Raw genomic sequence first — 12,902 nt, forward strand, 5'->3', positions numbered from 1 at the left:
GGCCTGAATGCTACCTTTCCTCCAGCACTGAAATCCTCAGGAATTCCTTCCTGTTTCATTTCTTTACAAAAACTGGTTGAGTCCTTTGAGTAAGTTCAGTTTCCACAGCAATAGAAATAGTTGATCAAACATGAGGAGGTTTTCTCCGTGTATTTTTTTCCAGTAAGGATATGGTATATTGTCTCTTCTAACTAGCACATCCAGCTCTATCTTGAACTGTTCATGCATAACAGTCATGCACTTCTAGGAGCCTGTACATGTGATAGAATTTGGATTAGTTGGATTGAGAGGGTTTAAGTTTTTTTCAAAGTTATCTTGTTCAGCAACAAATAAATCTGTAGACTGATAGGTATTCCTTCTGTGTTGTGGGCTTGCATCTGTGCGCCCTCAGGTGAAGGTTTTTGGCAGATCTCATAAGGTCAGTGGGATTTGACCTGTCAAATCCTAGAGCAGGATCCATAGCCCCAGAGAAAGTACAAAGTGCCTCAGAGAAGATTCGCCATGGTTTGAAACACCTGAGCTGGCACTGGACAACTTCCCCAGCTTGTGCTGGGAGCGTGCAGTCTGCCTGATATGGTCTCCTTTCACTCGTGATATTTGGTGGGCAGTGGGGATAATGTGGGGCAGGAAAGAGAGTGAGGGAAGTGTTTGACTGCCTCACTGGACCCACTCACATTCATTAAGTGAAAGGGAGGAGAACACTTACTGGTTTCAAGGCCTCAGCTTACTTAACTTTTTGCTTAGCACTTCCTTCTGGGAGAGAAACGTGCCTTGTCAGATCCTGAAAATTATGTCTGGAAGTCAGCAGGGTACTGGCTAAAAGGCAATTGATACCTCACTTTTATTTGGAGCTTCAGGAAAGCTTTGTGGAGTTCTCCTAGAAGAGAGGTCTACTCTCAGGTGAGAGAGAAAATTGCAACATTGATTTGAGGGAGAGCAGCAAAGCAGAAATAAATGACTAGGTTTTTTCAGCTTTGAAAGAAGTAAAAATAGTCAAATGCCCCTAGGGAGCAGTACTGGAAATCGTGTCAATCAATACAATTATGAAACCTGTAGAAAAGAGGTGAACTGTGAGGTGGGAAAATTTGCTGGTGAGAGCAGTTAGGAAAGATTTAGGTCCTTCAGAGGCATCTCAGACTTGAACAAAACGAGACAATGGGACAGCCCTGTGACACATGAGATTTGCTGCAGACAGGTGCTAGGAAATGCACACTGAAAGGAACAACAGAAACTACTCTGAGAACCTATCAAGTGTATAAGTGATGTGGACTTACTCCACTAAGGCAGAGGGAGGGTGTGGGAAGGAAATCATGAACAGATTTGTACTCAGTGTTGGTACAAAATACAAGCTGTTAGACTGTGTTTAAAATAAAATGGGGTAACGGAGAATAATTCTGAGAGGGAGAATCTCATGAGATTCAATTTTGCTCATCTCCCACTCCAAACAGAATAAGGTAGAAACAGGCTGTGTGCTATCATGCCATATGCATAAGGAAGGGTTTTTCATGCCTCCAGGAAGAGGAGAGCATGGCTATAAACAAACAGAAATACTTGAAGCTGTTTAGAGAAAGTGAGGGGTTTTTTTTCAGAATGGTACAAGGAGAATAGGCTGCTTGTACTTGCTGTTTTTCACTACCTGCATTGAGAGGGGCTTGCTGTTTCTATATTATAATAGAGAATGCACTGCCCAAAGTTAAAATACTGGAAAATAAGGATTTGGTACAGTTTGAAACTGGGAATCATGGATCACTACTGACCTCAAATTCATCACTGAAGGGAATTAGACACAGCAGAAAAAGAGCATGAGCACTGTCTCCTCAAAAGCAAAGAGAGACTCTTGGTGAAATTTAAAGACAGTACTTAAGATTGCTTTTTACAGGCACAGAATGATCCAGTGGAGCAAAATATTGCTGAAGTGGAGTACTCTCTTTCCTAATAGCTTATTTTGCCATGAAAATATTCTTCCCTGGATTCACTGGAGGGGCAAAAGTTCAGAAGACTTTTCAGCTTTTGACCTTGTGGTTGGGGACAATCTGCTGGTTATGCATGGGGAAGGAGGGATTTTCTGAGAAGGTGACTCCAGGTTACCTGTAGCTGTTGCTTTCTCCCAGCATCTCTCCTAACCTCTGGTTGGGCCTGTGTGACAGTTCCAGCAGTGTGGCAGCCACTCTGCAAGGCATGGAGGCAGTTTCAGTAATGCCCCTGGCTGCTAGGTGGGAGAGAAATGTGTCCACAATGTGAATGCAGAGGTATTTAGACACTGACTGCTCTCCTCTGCTGCCACAGAGTGCTTTTCACCTGAGTCCCAAAGCATTCCGATACCGATCTAGTGGTATGGTTTATCTGCACCTGGCAACTAAGCACCACACAGCCCCTTGCTCACACTACTCCCTGCACAGGGAGGGGAATGTGAACTAGAAGGGTAAAAGTGAGAAAATTCATGGGTTGGGATAAGAACAGTTAAATTATTAAAATATAAAATTGATAATATTGTAATATAAAGGAAAACAACCGAAAGCAGAGAGAAATAAAACTCAAGAAAGACAAGTGATGCAAATAAAAGCAATTGCTCAGCACCTCCAAGAAGGCTCCGGTCCCCAAGTAGCAGACCCCAGCCAAGTCTCTCCCTGGTTTATAGGCTGAGCATGCTGCCATAGGGTCTGGAACATCCCTTGGGTCAGCTGGGATCAGGTGTCCCAGGAGCATCCCCTCCCCAACTCCTTATGGTAGGCCGAGAGGCAGAAAAGGCCTTGCTTCTGTCTAAGCTCTACTCAGCAATAACTAAATCATCCCTGTGTTATCAATACTGTGTCTGTTGGAGTTTTCCATCTTTCTGTGCCTCAGACAGACACAGGAACATCATGCTGAGTCACGGACTGATCCTACTTCATGTTGTAGTACCTAAAGCTCTCAATGGGATGGGTACAAGTGTGTCTCCACCAGCACTGCTTTGCCCTGTGAAACAACCCAGTCCCCTGAGAGTCACACCCTTCTCTGAGGGGCTGGGAACTGGCTGTTTTAAATAAAAACGACACTAGTTCTGGATTCTTAAGAAGTGTTCTTGCCTCCTAGGATCTCTCAGCGGGTGGAGGCCAGCCGGGCACAGCTCCAGGCAATTGGGGAGAGAGTCACACTTGCCCAGGCGAAGATTGAGAAGATAAAGGGTAGCAAGAAGGCTATTAAGGTAGTGATTTCACTGAAGGCTGCATGGCCTCTTTTCTTCCTTTCTTTACTCCTGATGTAAGCTCTGGAGGAGAAAAGGTGCTCAGCTGCTGCCCACTCACCTCTCCATGCCTTGTTGCTGAGCAGGATTGTGGTGAGAATCCCATTCCTGACTCAGCCAATTAATGAGTTTTGGACCCATGAGCCACACAGCTCCAGGCTTTATGTAGCCTTTATAGGTTTCTGTCCCAGCTGCTTCCTGAGAAAAAGGCGTGCTGAGCTAAGCCTCAAACCCTCACTTCAGGCTCATAGACACTTATTTGAATGAAAGCTGCTGTCATAGAGGCTCCCTTTAGTGCATCTTAATCCCATTGAGCCATGTAAAACTGGTGAAAATCTTTCTTTCTCCATTCTTGCCCCATTTTTTACAGTGTTTCCAACTCCTTTCCTGCCAGTGGAAGCCTTTTTGCCAGTGATATAGTACTTTTAGAGAGAGAAAAGCTCTGGCAATTCCAGTTTCAGAAATGGCAGCCCATGCATGTTTGGGTCTGTGCACATAGCCCTTAGGAGCCTGTTGATTCCAAAGCTGTCCATTCCCACGGGCAGCACAGATTGCATGTTTATTCCTCTCCATGTGTTTCTGTATGGTAGGATTGCCTAGTTGTTGGGATTTTTCAGTCCCTCCTTGTTTCTCCGTAGGTGTTTTCCAGTGCCAAGTACCCAGCCCCTGAACGGCTGCAGGAGTACAGTTCAATTTTTGCTGGTGCAGAAGACCCAGCTAAACAGAAGTGGCCGAGACACAAGATTCAGAGCAAACACCGAATGCTGGATGAAAAAGCTCTGCAGGTAAGGAGGAGAACAGACCTTGGGAAGGACAAGCAAAGAGAACCTGGAGACCATTAATCTCTTTGATAAAGTGGACCAGGGCTTTGGGACATAGGCTAGGACTAGAACATATTTTCATTTGGCCTGTCAGTGGGGAGGGTGGGAGGTCAGGCTGGGAAGCTTGTGGAGATGCCAGTTGGAGAGGGCCATGTCTGTACAGGAGCTTGCCTGGGTGGCTGCCAACTCCCAGGTCTCTGGAGCAGTTCCATTTTCTGGAATGCTGCTGTTTCCTGCAGCTGTGCTGCTGGGTGCTGCTGGCTGGGCTTAAGACTTTGGCTGTGCATAGTGGGGCAGCTGGGATCAAGCTCATAGTTGTTTCAGAAATAGTTTCTGAAGGCTCTGATACAACTCCTGGTGAGAAGGGAAAGGTAAGAAGGCTTGTGAGTGTGTCAGGAGAAAAAGGAGTCATTCATTAGAGTATTTTTCTGCCCCAGGAAATTGTTGCACTTGGGCATTGTCCCTGGGTTGGAAGGAGAGGAGGAAGAGTTGCCATGCTTTAAGTTTAAAAGTAGCTGTGTATGTGCTGTGCCAGGAGATGTGCTGTTCCTGGCAGGTTAAGGATCAATTTGACAACTTCCCTGCTTTCCACCCCTAAAGAGACCTCCTTCCTCATCCTGTGTGACTTGGCCAAAAATAAAGCTGCCACTGAATAATTTATTATGCTAAACTTTCCTGAGTGTTAATGGAGCTGAGACGTCGCACAGTGAGGTAGTTATGAATATTTCAGCCAGGCCAAGGAAGCAGGATTGCTGGCCGAATGGACAGCTGGGAAACTTGAGCAGGGCTCCTGCTTCCTTCCAGCCCTGGCAGTAACACAGGCAGAGCTGCATGGGACGTGCTGGTGTCTTGCAGGGAGGCCAGTGGCCCCGTCCCACAAGAGTGTGGGGGAGCAGAGGCAGGCAGGGAGCGGACAGGGAGATGGGCTCCCACCCTGAAGGGCTGGTGCTGAACTACAGCCCCTTGCACAGGGAAGGGTTTGAGAAGAGCATCAGCTGTTAAAAAGCAGTGTCCCACAAAGAGCAAATGGTGTCCCTGTTCAGCTGGCCTGCTGGCTCCAGCGGGCTCCACGTGACATTCCCCACAGCCATCTGCCTGGGATGCCACCTCTTCCAGTCCCAGTCAGTCTCTGTACCATTGCATGTTCCGCCCTTCCTGACTAAAGCTGCCATCGACACAGGGACTTTGTTTCAGGCCCTGGTGGATGTTTGTTGCTCCCCTCCTGCGACCCATCTTTTGATCCTCTTTTGGGACTGTTGATCTTTCTCTGGCTTTGCTGAGACTGCCTCATGCAGCAGTTGTCACTCTTGCCAAGCTGACGCACATGAGCTCCTGCAGCTCCTCTGTGGGGTGGGGGGATGCTGCTGTCAGCTGAAGGATGGAGGGGCTGATGTGCTGAATGGAGCTCAGTGTGGCCAAGCTCCAACCACATTCTAGGGGGACAGGCCTTCTCAGCCATAGCTGAGCACAGAGCCTGACGTGCCTTGCAGTAATGAAATGTGACAGGGAGAAGTCTAATGTTTGCATTTATGCTTTCCTCAATTATTCAGGGCTTTCAGCAGAGGCTCACTGCCCATTTTCACTTCTATTAAGAGCCTCTTTGCTGTGACCAGTTGCAGTGGCCTTTGCTAAACTCCACTTGCACACGTGCACACACTGTCTCATCAGGAAAGTAAACTCCCCTCATGTCAGTTTGGTGGCAGCCTGTGCACAGCCTTTAGGGTTTTTGCTCTGGGGGTAAGCAACTGAGTTGGAAATGTAGGATCAGCAGGGATCTGCCTGCAGCCCTGTGGGGATTCCCAGGCACTGGGCACTGCCTTTGTGGTGGGAGCTGTGTCTGGGTGCTGCACATGCCACTGAGGAGACTGGATAACAGGGTGGGAGATACGGTCTGCTTGGGCTATGGAAGAAGTCCAAGCAAAAGTTACCATCCACTACTGGAGTAACCTTGCTAGTCTTCAAAAGTGTCAGTAACTTGGCATGTCCTCGTGAATTCTGCCTGTCCCAGAGCCCACCACAGGCATGTGGAGCTTAAACCAGGTTTTTGTCATTCGCTTATCTTGAAGTGCTTTCCCAGCTGGCCTCAGCACTCCATTGGTGTGTGGGGAGTGGATTTCTGGTACATCACACCAATTTCCATTGTAATAGTGTGTGTTTAATTAAACTGTAGAAAAGAGTGACTTTATATATGTTCAGCTATGGGTTCTTAGTAAGAAAAATGCCTGAACATGCAGTGTGTCCTTAGAGGTGTGATCCTGCCAGGTGCCAGACCGCAGGCTGGGGTGTTTGAGCATTCAAGCATTCAGTATGTCAAGGTTGCCAAATTTTGGCTTAAGAACTTAATGTTCCTATAAGAAAACAAATTTTTACATGGCGCCTTAGCTTGTGGAATTCACAGTTGCAGGATATTTTTGACAGTGTGTGGTTGTTCCAAATTTCAGAACAGGTCTAGGTACTCGAGTAAGACTAGCACTTTGACAGCATTTAAATTAGGATTATATTTCACATTTCAGAATACTCATGCTTAGTGCTTTTATAACTGCCTTAGATGAGGTTTGTAAGTAAATGTAGGTAATGGTTGCTTTCTCACTACACCCTTAAAGTGATGCACAATCATCCAGTGCTAACTGAAATCTACAAAGAGAGAATTAAAAAAATATATATAAATGACTTGAGGGCTAAGTGTGCCTGAACAGTTCTAGCAAAAAAAGTCAGTGCTCCCTCATGCTTAAAAAAATTACACATTGGGAAATGAATATTAATGATCAGAAGAACTTTTGAGCAGTTTTCTGCTTCTACAATCTCTAAAATTTATATATTTTTGCCTATTTGCTTCTGTAAAAAAATAGAAGGTGTTAATTTCAATGCATTTTTCACAAGTTGGAACCTGAATTAAATCAAAACGTTACAGGTCCTTTCTTACAGCATTTTATAGTCTCAGAGCATCATACGAACTCTTAGTGGATTAACTGAACTGTGACTAAGCTATTTCCTTGGATTTCTGGCTACCAGATTCAAGACTGAAATTTTAATCAGCAGGAACTGCTTGTGTCACTGAGATGTGGTGTTAAAACTGAACCACCAGCGGTCTCCATTTCTCCCATACAAGTACAAGGAGGGAAGAGGGACTCAGAGAATGGGGTGGTGTGGGGATGTTGGAAGTAATGAAGCAGTAGGAAGCTATGGACAATATTTGGAGTGCTCATCCCTTGGTGGCAGAAGAAAGCCACAAGTGTGGCCAGTTATTTAACCCGATAAAGTGCCCTGGTTTCTCCTGGTATGAACACGTACAGCTGCTTGCCTTTGTTGTGAAGAAAAAGCTCTGAAGAGTTGTGAAGGGGCTGAGGAGGGGTCTGCAGAGGGGTCTGAGGTGGAGGTTTGTTCATTCCAAACTGTCTCTGTTAGGAACTGATGCCTTTCCTCCCTCTAGAGCAGAGTGCTGTGGGCGCTGAGCTTCATCCCCCAGAGCATGTGGCAGCGGGCACTGTCACACCAGCTGGAACACCGGTCTGATGTGGGATGGCAATTCCTGTGCTCTGTAGAAGGCAGTTCAGATGTAATAAGTCCTTTTTGAAAGGGAGTTCTATATATTATGCATGAAGTTTTAGAACCAAGAGAGAGATTTCAGTTCATTAGAGTTGAAAACTCCTGCAAATCCCTCAGGCTTTGGAATACCATCTGGCACACGTTCCACCCTGCACACTCCTTTCTGCCTGATCTCTTGCCTAGTGCAGACACTCTGTTCTTTCCTAACCTCCTCTTCCTTTGCCTTCCCTGCCTACCCCACCAGTGCGATCCCAGCTCTCGAAACATCAAGTGGAGGCAACAGAGGGGAGGTAATAGAGATGTGTGGGGAACTCTGCCTGAAATGAAAATGTAAATGTGTCGTAATTGGAGGCACTGTAACAAAAGCCTTTTAGGTTGTGGTGCTTGATCCCTGCCTCCGACTATAGAGCTGGAGTGGTGGTTTTATTCTGGTGGATCCTGGCCGCAGAACATGTGTTCAGTATGACCCACCCACAGCACCAAAAGCACTTGCTGTGAGTCTGAGCTGCTGACATTTGTCATGAGTGTGGGGTTGCAATGTTGTCCGTGTGCTTCCTAGCTCGAAGGGAGGTAGACAGGGAGCAGCAGAGTTCCCAGACCATACAATGCATCCAGCAGTGTGCGTTGTGGTGGCTGGGGAGAGCTGCCTCAGCAGCTGTGGTTCTAGTGTCTTACCACCTTTTATCTGTCTTCTTGCAGGAAAAGCTCAAGTATTTCCCTGTGTGCGTGAGCACCAAAATTCACCAGGAGGATGATGCAGAAGAAGGCCTTGGCAGCCTTCCCAGGAACATCAGCTCCCTCAGCTCCCTGCTACTCTTCAATACCACCGAGAACCTGTGAGAGCTGGAGCAGTGCTGTGCTGCTCACCTGCCCCTGCTTGTCCTCAGAGGAACTTTCCCTTCCCCAGGAGTTGCAGTGACTGCTTGCTTTCCTGGGGCTGTTACCTATCAGGCTCTTGACAGGACAGGATTTGATACCTCTCTGCTGGCTTCCAGCTGGGAACCTTGCCTTCCCCGCTCTTTGCCTTGGGTGGGAGCAGTTATTTTGTCTGCACCTGATCCTCTGCTCACCTGATTCAATCTAATTTTGGACTTCCTTTTGCTTAGTTCTTCCTATTGTTTCTTTGCAATTTCTCTCCAGCCTTGAGATATGCTATCACTCCTGCCCTTCTCTGCCCTGTGTGCCAGCCTAGGTACTGCTTCTTCTCCTGACAATTCCTCACAGCATTACTCTACTGCTTTAGCTGCTTTAATGGCTCCACCACCTCCCTCACTGCAGTGTCCTTTGCCACTGGGCTTCTGCATCATGGTTCTTCCTTCTGCTCTTATTGAAGAGCTACTTTATGCTCTTCTTGAGCTTTCAGCTGCTGGACCTTCTCTTTCTTCTCCTGAGCCATGGATCATTTCTCCATTTTGTCTGTCCTCCTGGACCTTGAGTGATGAGTCACTGGTGTCCTGCTGCAGACTGTAGGATGGTTTCAGGCCAGGTGGTGGAAAGGGGAGAGCTCGGTCATGGTGGCACTACAGTGGGGTTTTGCTTTAGAATTAGTCTGGAGGCTGCACAGGCAGGGTGGGGGAGCTGGTTGCAAAGAGGAAATATGGGAAAATTGAGCTTAAAGAAGGAACCTGGAAGGCCCAACATGTTCCATCTTTATGAGTGAAGTCAGGTCTCTGCCTCCAAGGCCCTCTTGTGTACAGTTTCTTCTGGCCTTGGCTCTCAAGGCAGCATTACTAAAATACCTGTTTTCTGCCCTTAGGTACAAGAAGTATGTTTTCCTAGATCCTCTGGCTGGAGCAGTGACCAAGACCCATGTGGCTCTGGAAACAGAGACAGAAGAGAAACTCTTTGATGCACCTCTCTCCATCACCAAAAGGGGACAGCTGGACCAACAGGTGAGATGCAGCTGCTTACACTTCTGAGGGTTGTGCTCAGCTCTCTGAAAAGAAAGGGCTTTGATAGGGTGATGAGCAGGTATGACAATAGCCCCTTACAGGGCTGCAGATTACCTCATTTCTCAGAAGGGCCTTGCCTGGTTTTGTGCTTGAGGTCCTGGTGTGAGCTTGATGGGTGAGACAAAGGCAATTTCTCTCTGCTCAAGCCTTTGTTGAGTGGTGAAAGGAGAATAGCGGGGTGTGGACTCACCTTGCTGCTTGACCTCAGAGCTGCATCAGGGTTTGGAGGATCTACCACTTGATCAGCCTGGTTGTGCCAACTCCTGAGCCTCATGTGAAGTCTGAGGTGCCACTGCTAGAAGGTCCCTGGGGTGAAGTGTGATCCCCATCATTCCTGCTGGGAAGGGGTGCCTGCTGGTGCAAACAGAAGGGCCAGCCAGGCTGAGCAAAGGGCTGTGTGCTTGGTGTACACATGGGACAGGCACTGCATCAACCCAGTTGCCCCAACATGTGACTGGTACCTGGCACCTTATAGAGGCCAGTCCTGGGGTGTACCAGGAATGTCATTGGAGTGTCATTTGGGACTGGGAAAAGGAGCCTGGGAATCATTTGCTCATCATATTGGACTGGAGGATATAATGTACATAGTGAACAAGCTCTTTATTTACAGTGCAGCATCACTGCAGTGTTGCCTGTGTGTTAAACACAAAAGCAAACCCCTGTAACTACTGAGTTGTGCTTCTGCATTTTAATCTTTGAAATGGTTCAGATACTATCCTCTTCTGGAGGAGAAGGGACTGGTTTATTTAGGCTGCAGCAATTAGAGCATGAACCTTCAGAGTTCACTTGCTACTATGCAACTAAGAAGAGTCCTGCACTTCTTCCTCCTGCAGTCTGCCTTTCCCAAGCCTGGTCTGCAGGAAGTAGTTTCTCAGCATAGGGGTAACTGATGTTCCAAGGTACGCTGGCCCAGCTCTGACTGCTGCCTAATCGTTCCCTGCAGTGCCCCTGTTTGCAGCAAGCACATAGTCACTGCCTTACCTTGTTGGTTTGTTTTTCTTTAGGTTGCTGAAAATTACTTCTATGTGCCAGATCTGGGCCAGGTCCCTGAGATTGATGTGCCCTCCTACCTGCCAGACCTGCCTGGCATTGCTGCAGATCTCATGTACAGCGCCGACCTGGGCCCTGGCATTGCACCCTCTGCTCCCAGCAGCGCTATTCCAGAGCTGCCCACTTTCAACACTGAGTCGGTCGAGCCTTTGCAACCAGGTATTTTCAATCCCTGATCCCAGGACCCTATGAAGGAGGAAGGCAGGGATTGCCAGAAAGTGGAGACAAAGCAGAAAGTCCCTTGGTAGAAATTTTAAGATGGATGTTGGCTGGATGATGGATGTTGCACTTCAGGCTTAGACCTGAGTGAATGCTGCCATCTGCTCAAGTTCTGTCCTGACTGCAACCCCTTTAGCTCCCTCCCCATCTGTATGCATGGCTAGGGAGGAGGGAGTACAGTGTGCAAGGACTGGGTGTGTGTCAGCCTGGTGGGATGCCCTTTTGCAAGAGGGATGCAGCTGGGGAGGGCGAGTAGGAGACTCCCAGACTCTTGCCTTGGCCCTGCCTGCTGTTACGAGAGGGTGCACAGGGCACAGGAGTGCAGGTGCTGAGGACTCTGATCTGTTGCTGCTGAGGTGTGTGAAGCTGTGAGCTGAAACGCTTGATGCGCCGTGCTCTGCAACTCTTCAGATAAAGCTTCTTTCATATTTCAGATCTTCAAGATGCTGAGCTATTGCCACCTCCTCCCCCTCCGCCTCCCCCACCACCTCCTGTTTTGCCAGCTCCAGTGCCTCCTCCACCGCCCCTGCCCCAGCCCACAGCACCCTTGGGACCGGCTGGCACAGTGAGCGAGGAGAGCAGCAATGCAGTGCCTGCAGGTAAGGGCTGCACTCCTCCACAGCTGCACCAGCCTCCTGGCCTTCAGCCGTGTCCTTGGGGCACCCCCTGTACCTTCCCAGCCTTCCAGCGGAGGGTGGGGAGCTGCAGTGGGAAGAGATGCTGTCAAGGTACTGGAGTAGCCCTTCCCATGGGAATTTGGTTGGGCCTGTAGCTGATGCACTGACCCATGTCTGCTGCCTGTCCTTCCTGTCCCTGCAGCTTCAGTCCAAGGAGCCCCAAAGGAGGTGGTGAACCCCTCTACTGGGCGTGCCAGTCTCCTGGAGTCCATCCGCCAGGCTGGGGGCATTGGGAAGGCCAACCTTCGCAGCGTCAAGGAGAGGAAACTGGAGAAAAAGAAGCAGAAGGAACAAGAACAAGGTCCTGAGGCTCTTTTGGCAGAACTGCTTTTCCTTGCCCAGGCTGGGGAGGTGTGGGTTTGGGGGCAGATGGGCAAGTCAGGAGCACAGTGAATTCGCAGAGCAGAAGGGAGTTGTCTCTCCTCACAGGCAGGTGTTCACCATTCTGCCAGAGCTCTGTCAATGTGCTAAATCCCACTGGGCCAAAGGGCATCTGTTTCAGGGCTTGTGGAGAAGTTTCACATGTGGTGCACAGGACCAGGCACACAAATGAGACCTGGGGGTCAAGTGAGACAGGGCCAAACCAGTTTAAGCACCTTGGTTGAGGTAGCTGGGGAGGGGATTGATGGAGCTGCTTTGGCAGAATGAGGCTGCAAATGCACAGCCCCTGAATGAATTCACTCTTGGTTTCCCCCAGAAGATGCCATTAACCCTGTTGTGCCTAGTGTTTTCCTGCATTGAAAATGCTCTGTAGTTTTGGGGTGTCAAATTAGAGGTTTGGAGTTTTTTCATTAATCTGAAGACAGTATTGCAGGGAAATGCTTTTGCCATAGTGCTTAGCTCAGACTAATCTTTCTTCACTGACATGTTCTGCTGTTCCAGTGAGAGCTACAGGACAAAGTGGAGATTTGATGTCAGACCTCTTCAACAAGCTGGTGCTGAGACGCAAAGGTACTGTCCTGCAATGTGAGCTGCTCCTTTCCCTGAGGAAAGGTGGAGAGCACTCCCTGGCACTCAAGTTGTGTCAGCCACAGACTTGGAAACAGCAACAGAGATTTTCCTGGGCAGTGTACCACTATAGCTGTGTGTCTTTACAGAGAATGAGCAGAGCAATCTCCACCTCAGGTCCAGCTGGAGGCATTGGAGGGGTCTGTGTGTTTCAGAGGATGGAGCCTGAAAGCTACCTGTGAAGAAGAGGCAGCAGTATTTTTTTAATCCAGTGCTCAGGAAACTGGGCCCACTGCCCATGTGGGCACTTGAGATGCCCTGAGGCCATGGCAGGCTCCTGGGGCATTTAGATCAAAGATCACACCTCAGCACTGGGCATATGACAGCAGGGACTTGCTCAGCAGAGACAGGTCAGGGAGCTGTAGTTAAACGAGAACTTGGCACAAGTCTGTGGCAGCATTAAACA

General features: G+C 48.5%; 1 protein-coding gene across 10 annotated transcripts in view; it reads left to right on the forward strand.

Moving 5' to 3' along the window:
* Positions 1-12,902, forward strand: part of WASHC1 (WASH complex subunit 1) — a 39,370-nt gene that overhangs the window by 25,190 nt on the left and 1,278 nt on the right. For all 10 annotated transcript variants that reach the window (XM_015627562.3, XM_015627553.3, XM_015627556.3 and 7 more), the window contains 8 exons: positions 3,073-3,184; positions 3,862-4,008; positions 8,290-8,426; positions 9,347-9,482; positions 10,547-10,751; positions 11,246-11,410; positions 11,631-11,789; positions 12,371-12,439. In XM_015627562.3, coding sequence (XP_015483048.1) covers positions 3,073-3,184; positions 3,862-4,008; positions 8,290-8,426; positions 9,347-9,482; positions 10,547-10,751; positions 11,246-11,410; positions 11,631-11,789; positions 12,371-12,439 — 1,130 coding nt within the window. The remainder of the gene's footprint in view (positions 1-3,072; positions 3,185-3,861; positions 4,009-8,289; positions 8,427-9,346; positions 9,483-10,546; positions 10,752-11,245; positions 11,411-11,630; positions 11,790-12,370; positions 12,440-12,902) is intronic.

The sequence above is a fragment of the Parus major genome, chromosome 1A (genome assembly GCF_001522545.3).
Source record: "Parus major isolate Abel chromosome 1A, Parus_major1.1, whole genome shotgun sequence".
Lineage (NCBI taxonomy): Eukaryota > Metazoa > Chordata > Aves > Passeriformes > Paridae > Parus > Parus major.